The sequence below is a fragment of the Aspergillus lucknowensis genome, assembly GCF_044049455.1.
Source record: "Aspergillus lucknowensis strain CBS 449.75 chromosome Unknown BJX67scaffold_14, whole genome shotgun sequence".
In the NCBI taxonomy this organism is placed as follows: domain Eukaryota; kingdom Fungi; phylum Ascomycota; class Eurotiomycetes; order Eurotiales; family Aspergillaceae; genus Aspergillus; species Aspergillus lucknowensis.
In genome coordinates this window covers 12659-28802 of record NW_027263558.1, presented here as the reverse complement: position 1 = coordinate 28802, position 16144 = coordinate 12659, and the positions used below count along the sequence as shown (strand labels likewise).

At 51.8% G+C, this 16144-nt stretch overlaps 7 protein-coding genes across 7 annotated transcripts; 1 reads left to right on the top strand and 6 right to left on the bottom strand.

The window, feature by feature from the left end:
* Position 1: 1 nt before the first annotated feature.
* Positions 2-1954, bottom strand: stm1 (putative telomere and ribosome associated protein Stm1). Its single transcript, XM_071028806.1, has 5 exons — positions 1732-1954; positions 1463-1481; positions 1151-1318; positions 936-1071; positions 2-863 (listed from the first exon to the last, which is right to left on the bottom strand). The coding sequence occupies exons 1-5, from the start codon at positions 1750-1752 to the stop codon at positions 287-289; spliced, it is 921 nt and encodes a 306-aa protein (XP_070887216.1). The 5' UTR covers positions 1753-1954; the 3' UTR covers positions 2-286.
* Positions 1955-2850: 896 nt separating this feature from the next.
* BJX67DRAFT_387375 (bZIP transcription factor) lies at positions 2851-5194 on the bottom strand (the record flags this gene model as incomplete). Its single annotated transcript, XM_071034209.1, has 4 exons — positions 4365-5194; positions 3833-4049; positions 3239-3739; positions 2851-3158 (listed from the first exon to the last, which is right to left on the bottom strand). Exons 1-4 carry the CDS (start codon positions 4548-4550, stop codon positions 2851-2853), a joined length of 1212 nt encoding a protein of 403 aa, XP_070887215.1. The 5' UTR covers positions 4551-5194.
* Positions 5195-6843: 1649 nt separating this feature from the next.
* Positions 6844-8489, top strand: pex19 (putative peroxisomal membrane protein receptor Pex19). Its single transcript, XM_071035090.1, has 3 exons — positions 6844-7167; positions 7240-8048; positions 8109-8489. The coding sequence occupies exons 1-3, from the start codon at positions 6933-6935 to the stop codon at positions 8199-8201; spliced, it is 1137 nt and encodes a 378-aa protein (XP_070887214.1). The 5' UTR covers positions 6844-6932; the 3' UTR covers positions 8202-8489.
* A 77-nt stretch (positions 8490-8566) lies between these two features.
* BJX67DRAFT_380055 (uncharacterized protein) lies at positions 8567-9448 on the bottom strand (the record flags this gene model as incomplete). Its single annotated transcript, XM_071032710.1, has 2 exons — positions 8567-8766; positions 8851-9448. The coding sequence occupies 2 exons, from the start codon at positions 9446-9448 to the stop codon at positions 8567-8569; spliced, it is 798 nt and encodes a 265-aa protein (XP_070887213.1).
* A 200-nt stretch (positions 9449-9648) lies between these two features.
* On the bottom strand, positions 9649-11059 carry BJX67DRAFT_49850 (uncharacterized protein). Its single transcript, XM_071035089.1, has 7 exons — positions 10606-11059; positions 10504-10533; positions 10387-10440; positions 10289-10317; positions 10200-10230; positions 10083-10140; positions 9649-10024 (listed from the first exon to the last, which is right to left on the bottom strand). Exons 1-7 carry the CDS (start codon positions 10900-10902, stop codon positions 9849-9851), a joined length of 675 nt encoding a protein of 224 aa, XP_070887212.1. The 5' UTR covers positions 10903-11059; the 3' UTR covers positions 9649-9848.
* A 122-nt stretch (positions 11060-11181) lies between these two features.
* midA (putative cell wall protein) lies at positions 11182-12489 on the bottom strand. The gene is made up of 2 exons (XM_071035091.1): positions 11446-12489; positions 11182-11302 (listed from the first exon to the last, which is right to left on the bottom strand). Exon 1 carries the CDS (start codon positions 12375-12377, stop codon positions 11604-11606), a length of 774 nt encoding a protein of 257 aa, XP_070887211.1. The 5' UTR covers positions 12378-12489; the 3' UTR covers positions 11182-11302; positions 11446-11603.
* Positions 12490-14522: 2033 nt separating this feature from the next.
* On the bottom strand, positions 14523-14957 carry BJX67DRAFT_380052 (uncharacterized protein; the record flags this gene model as incomplete). Its single annotated transcript, XM_071032709.1, has 4 exons — positions 14523-14605; positions 14682-14789; positions 14855-14872; positions 14933-14957. 4 exons carry the CDS (start codon positions 14955-14957, stop codon positions 14523-14525), a joined length of 234 nt encoding a protein of 77 aa, XP_070887210.1.
* Between the last annotated feature and the right edge of the window lie 1187 nt (positions 14958-16144).

The window sequence follows — 16144 nt, the reverse complement described above, 5'->3', positions numbered from 1 at the left end:
TATTCGAGGTTTATCTTCAGTGGCGGTGTTTGAATTTCACTTTCCTATTTTTGACATTCAAATCAAACTTGAAGTACATGGGAGCCGATTTTTTGTTCGCAAACCACAGACCTAAACGGATCAAATGATTATATCCTTTTTGGTCTCAACACCTCTTTGCACGCCAATATTCCTGACTGGAAGATTCGCCATGCAACTCCTCTGCTTCATATCCTTAAATCGCCTTCCGAATTCCCCGAAGCTCAGGTGAATGTGTACACATTGGTGGGGAAACGGACGAGTCCATTTATTTCGAGCCAAGGCTGGGGAAGTTCTTCTCGTCGACAGTGACGGGAGCAGGGCGCTCGCTGCGCGGTCCATTGCCACGGCCTCCACGGCCGGCGGGACGGTCACGGGGAGCACCACGATCACCACGGCCGGCGCCGCGGCCTCCACGACCTCCGCGGCCGCGGGAAGCACCGGAGCCACCACGAGGGGCTTCAACAAAACGCATGTCGACATCGAGGAAGTTCTTCTCCTTGCGCTGCTTCTCACGCTTGTTCTTCTCTTCCTTGCCCTTGATGTAGGCTTCCTCATCCTCGTCACGCTTGAACTCCTTAGCACCAGCCCATTTCTTATCGACCTTGGCGCCCTCGTTGGCAGCACGGACAGGCTTAGCGCTCAGATCTTCGCGGGCAGCCTTCTCTGCAAGATAGTCGGAATAAGACTTGGACTTGTCGACCGGCTCCTCGGGTTTCTCCTCGGCTGGTGTTTGGGGCTCGGTCTCGTCGCCCTGGGCGATGTTCTCGCCGGCCTTCTCATCATCCCAGGTTTTCTCGCCGTCCTGGTTACCCCAGCCCTGGTTCACCTGCTTGCGGGTATCACTATGAAGCGTTTTAGCTCCTATATTAAGACTGGAAACTAGCTCCAGGAATATTAGACAGGAGAAAGCTTACGTCTGGCCGGTGCGAGATTGACGGTCGCGGCGAGGCGGGCGGCCACCACGGTCGAATCGGTTGTTTGACTCCTTGCCGGCTTCCTCAACGGGTTTCTCACGATTGTTGCGGCTGCCAGCGTTGCGGTCGCGGAAAGCTAGATATTGCCCAATTGCGATCAGCCGGATGTGACCGAGAACTATGATGTCAAGTGTAGGGCATAAAGAGCCACGTACCGGCCTCGTTGCCGCCGAAACGTCCACCACGGCGGGGAGTACCACCTTCCGTGGGCCGAGAGGGAGCTTCCTTCGGAGCATCTCGCTTGCCGTGTCGGGGAACCGGCTTATCTAGCGCCCTTGTTGGGGGCTCAGGCTCTCTGTTGGGGTCCAATTCGGGATCATTTCCTGTCACGTCGTAGGCGGTATGTTAGAACCGATACCAAAGGAAGGAATGTAGATAGAGAAGGATCAGAATCCGTATCATGCGTTGATAGTCGAAGCGAACTCGAATTCGCGGATCAAGGTGGGGAGAGGGAGAGGTAGAATTACCAAGAAGCTCGTAGAGGTTCTATTCCAACATAAACGGTCAGCATTTCCTTCGGATAAGTAATTGCGTGTGATACTATTCTCCCCAATATCAATCGGCGCTGAAGGAAGCAGCAGAAACGTGCTGAAGCTCCAAATCCCCACCAATTGAAGCTTCTCAATCCGCGCTCGCGAACAATTTGAAAAACGAAACACTCCAGAACCACCTCAACCAACATAGCGAGAGCTGTATCTCTGATGATATCGGCGGGAAGCCTCAACTGGCAACGTACCTTGGACCGGACGTCCGCCATGACGCCTGGATTTATGAGGGGCCTTCCGGGGGAAGGCTCTCTGTTATCGCAGCAATTCGGTCCGGGAACGCGATGGGCGAAGAACGGAGACGAGGCAGGCAGAACCTCGACGACGGGATGGTCGGTGTCTCACGTCTCCTTTCAGGGATGGTACGGGGATGATTTGAGGGAAGGGGCGACGGAGGTTTGGAGGCGGCTGTCGTTTGTGGTTGTAGCGCACGAATCGGGTAAGGCGCAGATGGTTGCTAAGCGAAGCTGCGCCGGTCTGTCCTGATTGGCTGTAATCGTCTAGGGCTTAGGGTATTGGCGTCACCGGACCTGCAGATAACATCATAGAGCCAGCCAGACAGTCTCGACGTAATCTTGGAAGCCTGTCCGCCGACCCATGAAGCTCCGTTCTCAGAGTTACTGCCGATGCGGGTGAGACTGCAAGGTTTACATTTGCGTCACCTGCGCCGGCCTGAATATTTTCGCCCTGTTCTCGTGCATCGCGATTAACTAGAGGGATGTGGTGAGAGCTGGGAATATTACATTGCTCAGGAGTAGATATACAGGCAAGGAACACAGGTGGGAATGGAGCACTGATTATAGCCTGTCCCCTCTCACAGTCGGATGCGGATACAGTGCCTCAGAAAACAGTACTCAGTACAGTACAGAAGAGTCGAGTGTGAATAACGCCTCGTGCAGTGGTTCTGCAGCCCAGCTTAAAAGCAAGACACAGTGGCCCAAATTAGGAGAAATACATTTCGTAAAGAGGTTCTTCTCTCGATAGTTCCGCCTTTTTATCCTTTTGGCCCGAAATCAGAACAGCCCACCCGCCCGTTTTCCTTATTCCTTTTCCGATAATGTAATGCTGGAAAATAAACGATGCCCATGCGAGGGAAGCAAATGGTATCAACCACCGAACGCCGACTAATGCTCCAAATATTGAACTTTTGTCTTCCTGCCATGGACCGGCGCCAGTGATGAAGGGGTAGGAAAAAAATTTGTTAGAGTATTACCTTGTCAAAGGTGCCAACCCCTTTATCGACAGGCGGCGGTGCAGAAGAGGAAAGGTTAGAGACTAAAAATGAATTGTGAAGGTGTTGCAATTGCTCGTCATTGACGCGCGTTGCTTTGCTCATAGCTGAATGGGGTCTGAAAATGCATACTGGCACTCAGTCCGAAAGGATCCGCATCGAGCATTGGCTCGTAATTCCCGAGGATGGCATTCGTATTGCCATACGTGCCGCCGTTTGCCGACTCTCCAGAAGCGTGGTTGTAAGGGTTGATGCCGTGGGAGTTCATAGAATGAGGCGCGCTGGGGACGGAGCCCGGAGCATTAAATCCGGGAACGAAAGGAGAAGCTGTTACGGATGATTCATGTTCATCGTCAATCATATCCGCTTGCGCATCATATTCCTGCTCTGTAGTCATGATTAGTTACAGATTTCCTACCACTTCCACGATCGCTGAGCAACCGCGGGATTGAAGAGACTTAGCCTACCCAGTTGGTCATAATGCTTCTGGAATGGCGATAGGTAATACGCGGAAGGAACACGGGGAGTTCTGGAGCCCATCCCGCCGGAGACAGCAGATTTCGGGTCGGTCGGCTCCGGCTGGCCGATGGTCATGGATGGGGAGGTTTGGCTAACATTTCTGGAGTGCGAAATCATCTGGGGACGTGCATGCTGTGTTTGAAGTTCAACCCTGACAGGGGACATTGCTCCTTGGAATCCATAACCTGGAGATTTGCTGTGTGAGGGTGACGAGACGTGGGACGGAGGTGTGGCTTGGAACTGGGGCGACGGAATACCAAAACCACCATCCCGCGACGGAGGAACGCTAAAAGGTTCCTTGGGAGCGAGGCCGCTGGGATGCCTCTGAGCTGAGCTTCGGCTGATCGCAGCTTGTTGTAGCGATGGTGCCTTTGCGGTGATTGGACTGGGTTTTCCCGGTCCATTGGGCGTCCCGGTCTTGAGTCGAAGTTCGGCCTGAACATCAATCCCTGTGCGATATTAGTACAGCTGTACGACATGACGGCCTTACAGGTGCTAAGCAAACAGCCAGTGAGGGAAAGGGAAGACAAGGGCTGTCCAACCTTTCTCGAGGAGAATGCGCTCGAGGAGAGAATTCTTGTAACGCAGCATCAAGCATTCATCTGCCGCAGTGCGATGATTCTGTTGCAGGGTCTGCAGTGACTCTTCATTGCGCTTGATGGTGGACTCGAGCTGGCGGATGTACTCTGTGCGACGCTCCCGAAAGGCAGCTTGGGCCTGCCGATTGCGCTGCTTCCGCTCTTCCGAGGTCGCGTAAATCTGGCGGAGGTTAGATGGAGGACCGAGATGGAAAAGGAAGATCAAAAGGAGTTTTGAGGTTCATAGAGAGGCAAAGCAGGGAGGATTTGGCAGGATGATAAGGATGATCAATAGAAATGATAAATGAAGTGGAAACGTGATGCGGGGCCCCGGACTGGGCCAGGGTGAGAGATAAAAAATCGCGTCAAAAGATAAGGCCAACAAATAAGAAGAGGAATAGATAAGTCGAAGAAATGCAAAGAGATAAAGCGATAAACAAGGGGGTGAAGGTATAAAAGGATAGAAAACCCCCAAATGTGGGCAGTTCTTACGTACAGGTTTTCTTCCACCCTTTCGCTTTTGCGTTTGGGCAACATCCTGCGTCAGGACTTCAACCTCAGGATCGGGAGTTGAGACGGCTGAGCTGATGGAGCCTTCGGCGAGAGGCTCGGACTTAGGGGCGACCTGATCCAGGGCCATATCATTGTGGTTTGAGTGGGAGGTCTCGACCATAGAGACCATTTGATGCGAATAGAGGGGGGATATTTCCCTGAATCTCTGATGGGTTTCGCCCGTTATCCCCCCTTCTGCCGACAGGAAAACGTGGTGGAATCCCCAGATCTTACTGGGGCGAATGGCCAGAATAGGTTCTCATATAAAAAGGAAGAGAGGGGGAGGAGGAGGGGTAGTGACCCTGGTGGGAGCGAAAACCCACGACCAAGTTGAGGGCGCGCTTAACAGATCCCTGGGCGAGAACCCCGACAACGATAAAAAGGCCAAAAAAATACTATTTTCCCCGGCGGGGTTCAACTGACAATTCAGACGCAAGAAACGCGCGGCTGGGCGGCAGAGGAAGGGACGTGCGAGTGACAGTCAAAGATCCAGCGGGCGAGATGGTGACATAAAGGAAACCGATGGGGATGGATAAGAAAAGTGTCGTGATCGTGGGAAAATGAGAGGGAAAGAGGAAGAAGAGTGGTCACGGCGGGAAGTTGTGAGGTAAAATTATTTCCTAAGCACCAGAAAACTGGCAGCAGAAAGGGCAGTGGGTGAAGAGAAAGGGAAAAGTTCGTCTTGTCTCGTGGAGAATCTCCAAGCTGAACCTTTTCTTTTCTTTTCTGTTCGCTCCGCCAGGAAGACGACGAAGAAGACTACTGGAGAGGGGTCAACTCGCCGTGCCTCTTAATTAAACCAGATCACCAGGGATCTGCCTCTGCTTAATTTTCTCTTAACCGCTGGCTTGGAAATAAATCCAACAGACTTTCGAGCCTTGTCCCCAATAGTGTTGGCTCTATATTGGTTCTTGGGTCTTGGTATCTTCTCTCCTCTTGGTCGCCCTCAGACGGAAGAGTCGAGAGGAGACGAGACCAGAAATGACTGGATTGACCAGGTGAACTGGTTTCCATCGAATCAATTTCCCACAATGAGACTCGTCGAGTGAGGAGACGTTTGTTACGATCGTGGTTGCGACAGTTAGGCTCTCGCTTCTTTTAGTCTGGGGCACTGCACTTGATCCACAATGAAGGTCAGTCTGTCAGACAACACCCAGCCGAAGATCCGCCCCAAAGCCCAGGGAGGCGAGGAAGTGTCCCTCGTTCGCTGGCCTCAAGCGGCACTGGCCCGCCACCTGTGCCGATGCGATGTGTTTCCCCATCCAGGCAAAGAGTGGAGAGGCGTGTTAGTCATTGTGTGCCTGTCGGTCCTGGCGTCCTTGAGGTGGAACGTGTGAGGAACAGTTTGTGAAAAACTGAGCAATAATCGGGGAGCACCCACTCGTCCGGATCTCTTGAAGAATTTGTCTTGATTCTTCATTATTCAGGATCCCTGGGTCGCTCCAAAATCATCATCGTCCAGGTTGCCTTTTCATTCTGAAGGACTGAGGCATCACACTGCAAATAATCTTGGAACGTTTGCCGAAACAGAAAATCGAAGGAGGGTTATCCGCGGAGAACTGGTCAACTTTGCGGTTTTTCCCTTGGAGACTCACTGGCGAAACCGGAGAAGACCACCCAGCCTGGCCTCTGAAGTTCTCTTCCTCTTTCCTCTCTCAGGCCGTCCTCCGGCTCTGTCCGCACGAAGGACAAAAGGAGACCAACGGCTGTACGAGTTCTCGAGGTTATTATTGTCCTGTCTCTTCACGCTGCGTCCGATCGCAGTCTCAAAACCCAGGGAACAGACCAGAAGAAGCAAATCTGCAGCATAGTAATCAAAAGCAAAATCATGTAAATTCTGTTGGCTGATCGGCGAGGTCCGTCTGGGGGAGACTCTCGTCATTTCGCGTGTTGCCAGGAGAGCTCCGATGAAACGCTCCTCCTTTCTGACACCAGCGGAAGACGAGGCAAAAAGCAAATTGACATCACGCGGACAGCCTCAAGCCCGTCTCGAGGTCATCGGCCGCGAGACCTTCTCTTCCAAGAACGACTGAATGTTTGACCCAAATAAGAAACAGGAACCGCAATTCAAGGGTTTGATTCCATTATTTTGGTTATTATGACTGGATAGAAAGCCAATCCAAAAGTAACTCGATGATTCCACCAAGTGGTCGGACTCTCACGCTGTCTCAAGCCTATCCCAGTTGCTGGGCCGATTCTCCGTGATCGCAAACAGGATACAGTCTTCTTGAAGTGTCCAGAGTTGTCTTTTGGTCCGTCACAGACAAGAGAAATGTTGTCCGTTGCCAGCAACCGCGGCTGTCGGTTCCCCGCCAAACCCACTGCTGATTCATTTCCCTCGCCCGTCACATGAAGTGCACTCCTCGACACAACCAGCACTTTCAACGAGCTCCAATATCCTCCGACTGCTATTCTTGACTTCCTCGTCTATTCTTATAGTCAACCTTACTTTAGTTTGCGTTGTGTGATTCGTGGCCTGCGCGTTTGTCCCGCTCTCTGAGCTCCAAGGCCAATGGCATCTCCATCACCATCCGCCGCCAACCCTTTCGACTTGCCACAGAGTGACTATCGGATTACCCCCGAGCGGAGTGAACAACAGAAATCTCCTACACCACAGACGGAGGACAAAGACAAGGCACCTCCTTCAAATTCCGACCTGGCCTCAACATCGACCACGGAAGTTTCAATACCCGAACCCACACAATCCATAGGCGAAGATGATGAGTCGGATTTTGACGAATTGGATGGTGAGCTAGCCAGCAAAAATTGAATTTTCTTCTTGAGTTCTGGATAATAATGATTCATCCTCACGATTCTAGACGTCCTCGATGACTTCAAACCCAAACCCCAAATCTCGTCGGAAACCCCCGCACCACTGCAACCCACACCCCCCGCCGCATTCGGAGTCCCTGAAGAATTAGACGAACACGCCTTCATGGACCAGCTTGAACAGGATATGGCCAAAATGATGGGCCAGGCCGCGCAACAGTCCGGGGTCTCCGATTCATACAGTTTCGAATCCGCCATTAATAAAGGGGCAGACGCATTCACAAAACAACTTGAGGAAAGCGGGATCCCACCGGGAGATTTTCTCAAACAGCTTCTAGCTGATGTGATGGCGGAGGAAACGGATGGGAAGGGCAACGGTCCGTCGGCGCCAGCGCCGGCATCGACAGCAACGGCAGCGGCAGCTGACACCGGAGCCGCTCCCGAGTCATTCAACGACGCCATCCAACGGACAATCAACCGGATGAAAGAATCAGGCGATAAGGCGACTGCCGCAGCGTCGGAAGATAACGCCGACGATCTTGTCGCGCAGCTCCTTAAGGCGATCGAAGCCGGTTCCGACGGGGCCGGCGACGACGGCGACCTCAGTAAGATCTTCATGGGAATGATGGAGCAACTCTCGAATAAAGATATGCTCTATGAGCCGATGAAGGAATTGGACACGAAATTTGGGCCCTGGATTAAGGAAAATAAAGGTAAGGGAAAGGTATCTGGTCCTGATATGGAACGGTACGAGACGCAGGCTGCGCTGGTGTCTCAGATTGTAGCAAAATTCGAGGAGCCAGGGTATACGGATGAGGACAGGAAGTGTCGCGAGTATGTGTGGGAGAAGATGCAGGCTGTACGCTCCCCAAATTATGTTTATTCCGTTTGAATGAGTGAATTTGCTTACGATGTCTAGATGCAAGCGGCTGGGAATCCCCCGGATGAACTCGTCGCTAATCCCTGGATGGATGACTTTAAAGGAGGTGTCCCAGACTGCCCGCAACAATAGTCTACAACGGGTCCGTGTGCGGGCTAGAGCTATCCTAGATATCTCAAAAGATCTGGCTTGATTTTCTCATGTGAAAGGCTGTGTTTGGGAGATTATATTCATTGCCTGCCTTATTGATTCCGGGTCTTTCTGGCATCTTGTACATATACATCCTGATACCCTTATTTACTCTCCATACTGCCACTGGGGAGAACTGACCGCTTTGCTGGTTTTATGCTAGATAAAGAAATCCCACCATGTACACGCTCCCGGATGTATATGAAAAGAAGTTAGACAAACGCCATACCATATGACCTCTAGGGATTCCAGAACGCCGTCCTTGCACGCCTAGCCAATCCTGAATACCCGAAGACAGAAAGATCAATTCAACAGGACATATCCATGTCTAGAGGGGGGTCATGGCTGGACAAACTTGTGAAGATATCATCATACTCGTCGTCACTGAAGGACGAGACTGCGGCTCCCGGCCTGCCACCCTGCGGGGGCTCCATCCGCTCAAGAAACTCCATCTCCAAAGCGTGCTCTTGCTCGAGATATTCATCCAACTCTCGAATCTCCTCTTCATCTTTACGAAATTAGTCTTCGATCGGTGGTGTAACGGGAAAGAGCAAGAAATAAAAAAAAAATAAAACGAATAGGGCGGCTATACCTCCATCAAATCCCTCCCCATCCATCTCGAAATCGGGATCAAGGTTGCGTTCAATGTCCTCCGCCTTTCTCCTCATATCTTCAACCCACTCTCTTTGCTCTGCGACACCTTCCATGAAGGCCAAATGCTCTGCACGAGCCTCAAACCGTCCATTGTTGCGGTCCTGTTTGACGCGGTTGAGGAATGCATTGCGACGGGCACAGCGCGCCGAGGCCGAGGCCGAGGTAGTGAACGTGCGCTTTGTTGAGTGCGAGAGAAGAGGCTTGGATATCGTTGCTGTGTATCGGTTTGCGTACTTTGACGGGGTGGTGGCAGTGGCGGTGGCGGTGGTGTTGGTGTTCAGTGAGTTACTTTCGGGGCTGAAATTGCCGTTGGGATCGTTTCGAGACGGTGGAGACGCTGGAGAAGGAAAAAATGTAAATGACGAAGACGGTGAGCCTGTTTTAACTTGTGGTTGTTGTGTTGGGGTGGTTATCATGGCACTTGACGAGGGTGATAGTTGGCGCGGGGAGAGCGGGGATGGACGCGTGGGTGTCCAAGGGTAGTATGAAAGACTGGGATTGGGGGAAGGCTGCATAGGAGCGAGTGCAGTAAACATGGCGACTGCTGTGAGAGCGCTTGGGTTTTGTTGTTTGTGGATTGGTAGAGTGGACTGAGGCAGCCGGAGGTTGAGGCGGTTTTGATGTGGCTACCTAGATTCGGCTGGCGAAAACGACGAGTATTAGAGGGAAGGGAAAGCGCTCGAAGTTGAGTAGTATTTGATGGAAGCCCAGGGTGACTTAGATCCGGTTGGAAGCCACTTTCAGTCCAAAAAACGTAAAAAGAAACGGACAGTGAAATGGATGATGGATTCAGAGTCGCGTCTTCGAGACAAGAGGAAGATGCACGAGACGCGCTGGCACGTGGACGCTAAACTATATCAGGATATATAGCATTCCTCAGGCTCTAACCCCAGGCTCTAACCCTCAGTCCTTCAGGTACGAAGGTTTAATTTGAAGTCAAAGATCGCAGACAAGGTCAAATTCCGAATCATAAGGAATTGTTGTTTGTGCTAGCGCTGCCGAATCCGACTTCGTTGTGGACTCCGCCGTTTCCGACGCCGATGAACCAGAATTGTCAACTCCCGTGACCATCGTCGCATTTTCTGCCGACGGTGGATCGGCGAAGCAGTCATCTTGTTGTTGACGATTTTAGAATCATGGGAAGAAGTCTGACCAGGATGGTTGACTTACCTTGCTGGGTCTGGCAATCCTCCACGGAGAATGACGTTGAGCTATCCTCGTTGGCAGCCTAGAATCGAAAATTTTCAGATACCTAACCTCTCTTGCGGACTTAATTCGGAGACTCACACTTTGGCAGTTATCAAATTGGATGTTGCAACTTGCGGGTGGGAGAAAAATTAGTCTGGTTTTGAAAGCAGGTGCATAAGAATGGATACCTTCTCTGGGCTGCAGAATCATAATCTGTCTGTTGTCCAGAAAACGGTAGTTAAGCATTCTCTCCAGGCGCAGTGAGGATAATGAGCTGGGAACTCACAAATGTATCCCCGTCGACACTGAAAGGCCTCTCCGAATCCGCCGTCCTCATAATCTGCTAACCATATCAGCAAACACTCTTAAGCATTCCACGAACCATCTGCATGAAGTGACTTACAGTCGGTGCAGATCCCCCAAGGGTTCGCGCCTAACCCACAGCCGAGAGAGTCAGAATCACCCTAGTCCCAGGGCGACAGACAAAGGAAAGGAGAAGACATACGCGCCGATGCAGATGAGCAACCTCGTACACCACGCCAAGTGGATCGAATGCCAATGCCGGAATCACGGAAGTGATCCACAGGAAGACGAGGAGCATTCGAAACGTTGAGGGTGTCATGATTCGAGGCTGAAGTTTCAGGAACTCAGTTGCGTGGCGGATGGTAGCCTTGGTGTTATCAAGATAGTTGGCACAGAGGAGCTTCCTGGTCAACAATGAACTGAAGTTCTGGAGGGACTCGCAAATCTTCGATCTCAATTGGAGGAGGGGCACGACTGAAGGGTGAGATGTTTTCTGCATCCATTCCCTGTCAAACGCTCTTTAGTGCTTGGGCGGCCCCGGGGGAACCGCCACTTCTCGTTTCAGACATCCTGGGCGCCTCCAAGTCATCCACGACTGGAATTTTCGGGTTGTTATTTTGTTATCTACGGTACACAAATGCTTTAAGGTAACCAATGAGAGATACTAAAGTGTATCTGTCGAGATTAAATACATACGAGCATTCGAATTAGGTGGACATGATTTTTCGCCCAGAGATGGCGCGAAACTGGAAAAACCAGGCTGCGAGAGAAACAGAAGGTGAGACAGAAAACACAAAGCTCATACTCGAGTAGTATGTTCCGAAAGCTGAATGTGTCCATGGGGAATCAAACATTGCGACCAAACATGAACGCTAGGCAAAATCACGATGGAGTGCGGCCTGAAAAGGAACGACAGTTTTCTATCAGCGGAAAGTTCTGGATTAAAAGACAAGCATGGAAAGCCACAGAGGAGAGGGGAGCGGAATAAACTAAGCAATTCCTTGCCCTCAAAGCGCCAGTGTTAACTGGGTGATAATCGTACAGACTCTACAGGGCCCAAACGTAGTATAAGCACAGAAGATCATGTACCCTCCATTACCGTGACGGCAATATTGCGAGCGAAGCAGAGAAGCTGTCGGTCCTCGGCCGTCCTAGGGCTGGGTGACGGTAGCCCATCAAGGAGTGGAATCTCGTCTCAACCTAGAAGTTTGACGCAGCGTTGACGGGACCGGGGTTGTGGTATTGGTCAAGGGTAGACCTAAAAGGAGTACCGCCAGCACCAGGGCTGGGTGCTTTCTCACGGACGCCAGAGCCAACGGCAGTGCCACTCATCAGGTCGGTAACATCTTCATCCTGGGCGTTTCGCCGTCTGGCGCGGATTCGCCATGCAACCACCCCGATGGCACCGATCAAAATTGCACCACCAACACCGACAACAACACCAATGATGATCTTCTTCTGGTCAGAGTCCAGACCAGAGTCGGAATCTTCAGAAGATCCGCTCAAGCCAGGAGATTCGGTTGCTCCGCTAGGATCATTGGTGCTGGTGAATGTGGTAGGAACTGGGGTGCCATCAACCGTCTGGGTTGTTGTAATGGTTGTCACGGTGGTAGTTGGTGTATCCTCGTCGTCGGTATTGGTGCTGGTATGAGTAGGTTCTGGAGTGGACGTAGTGGTTGTCGTAGGGCCCGAAGTCGTAGTGGGGGTGTCTGTCGAGGAAGTGTTGTCATCGTCGCTGGAGGTCGTGGTTGTCGTTGTTGGAGTCGGTGTTGGCTCATCATCGCTATTAGTTGACGTATCGGTAGGCTCAGTGGTGGTTCTTGTAGATGTATCTGTAGCGGAACTGTCCGTGGACGAGGGGAGAGGTTCGAGAATGTCCGTGAGAGCATCATCCGTGGGGTCTGCGCCCTGACCGGCGACCACAGCGACGAGGGACAGGGAGTAGAGGAAGAACGAGAGGCTGGAGACGCGCATAATGAACTACCCCAGATGCCGCGATCAAGAAATTTAAAGTAGATGATCGAGGGTTGGTGGATTCGGATGGCGAAGGCCAGTCAGTTAAGTCGAAATTGGTGTGAACCCGAGGCTGACGATGAGACGATGAGAGAAACGCAGGCGAGGAACAGGGAAATAAACAGGGGTGCTTCCGGGACGTATGGGAGGACGGAAGCGAGCAGGTTTAACGAGCGAATATCGCCTCAGTGAGAAAAGTGCAGGCAAGAAGAGCGGGTGAAAGTTAAGCAAAGAGCATCAGGAGGAATGGGGATGGGAAAGGATGAGAGGAAAGGATGGGAGAAAAGGATGGGAGGAATGGATGCGCAGGTGGAGAGCGCCAGACGCTGAGAACAACGCAGACGGCGGGAAGCCCTAACGTCCTTCGGCAGCGCCTGTTGGTTTCTCCCTGGGAAACATGGCTGTGGGTAACAGGATGAAGAGCAGCAGGCGCTAACTTTCTTTGGCTGTCTCGTTGACTCAGTTTCTTTTTCTTTGCGCTTTCTGGTCTTCAAACTTGCGAGCAACCAAATTATGGGAAATTGACTCGCTCTGGCTTAGCTTGGGGAGAAACAAGACAGTGTGAGAGTTGAGGGAGCCAATAACAATCTGACCCTCAGAACCCCGGGTGGACAGTGGACACCGGCTAGCGTGTCTGCCAGTGGGCACTCACGACCGAAGGGGCTTGTTGGCCATTCAAGGCTCATCGCGTGAGACACTCTCTTCCGATCTCGAGGCAGTGCCTGCGCAACGGCCATTATTTGTCAGCTGCCATAGTCATCCAAATTCAGATGGGCTTGTCAAGGCCCCACTGCCAGAGAGACACAGAACAGTTTCCACGAGGACTTCATTCTCGCAACTGGATGAAGACGGGGAGTTCCATTGACCGTCGTTCTCGAGCGGCAGACAGAATAAAACATCGAAGTCCGGACTGACAAGGATCGCACCAAGGCCCGCTCTGTTCAACACTTTGGTTCTATTTTAAGACGGGACCTGGTTGGCTATTCTGAATCCGCTTGAAAGTTCCTGCAACTCTCCACACCAAAACAACCTTGAAACCATCGAATTATGATGGAATTTCATTCGCCCTTTCCTTCATGACAATCCCAGCCTCGGTTACATTGACATTTGTGGCCTTGCAACTTTTGCTGTGACATTCAGGTCCGCGCAGCCTCAGCAAGACCCACGTCTGCCGTTGTGCCTGGGGACTGCATCCACACGAAGCCACCGCCAAGAAGAGCATTGCTTGTCTGGCGTCTGACGTCCCATTCTGAAAGTCAAGCAAGGTAAGATCCTCCTTGATCGGCGACCCAGCTCAGGCGGCTCGACAAACGGGAATGGCCCAAGCACCAGCGACAATGGAGTTCCAAAATCTCAGCCAATTCTTAGAAATCGAGCCCAACTCCGAAACGAACCGCCCTTCCTCCATCTTGTTTCAGGCCCGCAACTCTCAGAATGATGAGTGATGGTGTATTCGTAACCTCGATCGTCTCTGCCAACTCTTATAACAGCGCTCCATCTGCCTCGGCGGATAACAGCCATGGGAACGGCGATGATCGACAATTAGACGGCAATATGTAACACCGTCTTCCAATCAGCTACCTAGCTTACCTAAGTTGTTGTCGAATGATCGTTTGACGGAACACAAGGGTTCTCGAAATCTCTTTACGGAATTCGTGTGTCGCTGAATGTCGGATGCTGTGGAGGAGCGGACCAAAAAAGAAATTGCACAGAAGAGGCGCCAAGTCGTCGACAACCATCTCGAGCAGGAGGCCTCGAGTTAGGACACTGATGTTGTGGGAAACGGCCAACCGTGTTCAACCCAAGGGCTTGCAGGATCAAAGACTTCGTCGGTGTCCCGAATGTCGAACGAAAGTGCTGGACGGCACGGTCATCGCGAGGGGGCGTGATGATCAGGTTCCGGAAAGAAATTGCAACCCTTGGAGGAGCTCAGCCCAGAAAGGCCAGCAGCCAAACCGGTCGTTCATGTATGGAATATCTCCTCGGGTGGAGCATCCCGAACGTTGATATAATGGTACGGCGATGGTCACACAGATGTACCACAGAGCAAATAAAAGCTTAAATCATGTGTCGAGTCATGATTCAGAAGCGCGCTACGGGCGATGGTTAAAGCTTATTTGGCGGTTTCCCCTTCAGCTGATCTTTGACCTCTTCTTTGAAATACTCCAAGAATTTTCTCAACCCAGGGCCTGCAGTCGCGGGGTCGGAGACCCCAGTCAGCATTCCTATCCGGCGGGCGATCGCTCTGAGGCGGCGCGGACATACCATTGTTCTCGAGCTTCGTGCCTCCCGTTTCTTCCGGGGGTATACCATATTTGAAATGCTGGACTTTTTGATGCGCCCTCTGGGCCATGCGATGAAATGTTGGACTCGCTAGTAGCTGATAGAGGAGTTAGGAAACAGGCTTAGTAGTAAAGGCAGACACCGGATGCGCATACCCTTGTTGTTAGCCAAACCTATATCAGTATCAGCTATACCCGGTTCAAAGACGAACTGCCTACTTTCCTGGTACTTACCTCGAAGGTTCGCAACAAAAGCCATTTTGGAAGCATTTCGCAAGACGGTTTGTTTATCGGCCAAGAGGTAGGGTCGGTATATAGGGTACCTTGACATCCATTCGACGTCCCAGACGGCCTCTCCGGAAGCTCAAGAATGACCAGGGTGGGCGAGATGGTCTGGGAAGCGAAGCATGAAGAGAAAGGCACCAGCTCGGTTGTGAGTTTGTCAGCAGTGAAATAGTCACGTGGTCAACAACCAGATCCAGCCAATCATAACCCTGTCCCACGCACACAGTTTTGAAAACTTCCAAGTTGTCTGGGCAATCCGTCTCTCAGCCTCTGGGTGTTTGGAACGTTCGACGCAAAAGTTTGACTGTCTATCAAGGAGTGGAATCAGAAACAAGCTCTGCCTCAAGAGGCTTGGTCCATCCTTGAACAATCTCTCCCTCTGTCCCACTCTGACTGGGACCACTGTTAGGCTCTCATTACATCACTGCTTAGTCCCGCTGATCCATGGTCGCTGATGATCTTGATAATGATAATCTTAAGTTTGACAATAACTCCTGGACGGGCGCTTTGCTGTCCGTCTTCTGGCTTCCGGGGCTTTGTACTTCTGCAAGCGTAGGGCTGTTATTGTTTGGCGCCCTCTCCTCTACAGTGTGCTTTCCTCGAGCCCAGATATATATCCAAACCCGAAGTGGCTCCTGAGCTCCCTCTTCCAGCGATTTCTTTCCTTACCGTGGACGTATATATTGCATCTTCAATCGCGATCCTGTTCCTCCATTGCCCACTTTACGACAAGTGGGGTGTCGCGTGCTGCCTGAAATCACCATCAGCATATTTTTCCCGCTGCCACTTCTCCAGTCTTCTACGGATTCCTCTCTGCCACCTCGTGGTCACTGTGGGTTTTCACGTTTACCCCGCTACGGGCGGCATAATACCAACTTTGTCAAAGAAAAAGACGACTCATTAAGCGGTCTCGGTCCCGTGGGATCTAGAAATCTGGCCGGCCAAATCAGCCCGAGGAGCAGCTTCCACCGCTGTCTCGACCTGTCCACGCTACAGATATCATCCCTGCCACAACCACCCAACGGCGCCGCTGTCGATCCGCCCGACGGCTCGGAGGGGCAGACTTTCACAGCGCCAACATCCCGCTCTCCTTCACCCGATACTCCTAGTTTTCGCAGCGACTCTCGGAAGCTTGTCTCAACACGGAAGCGTGTTTCCAAA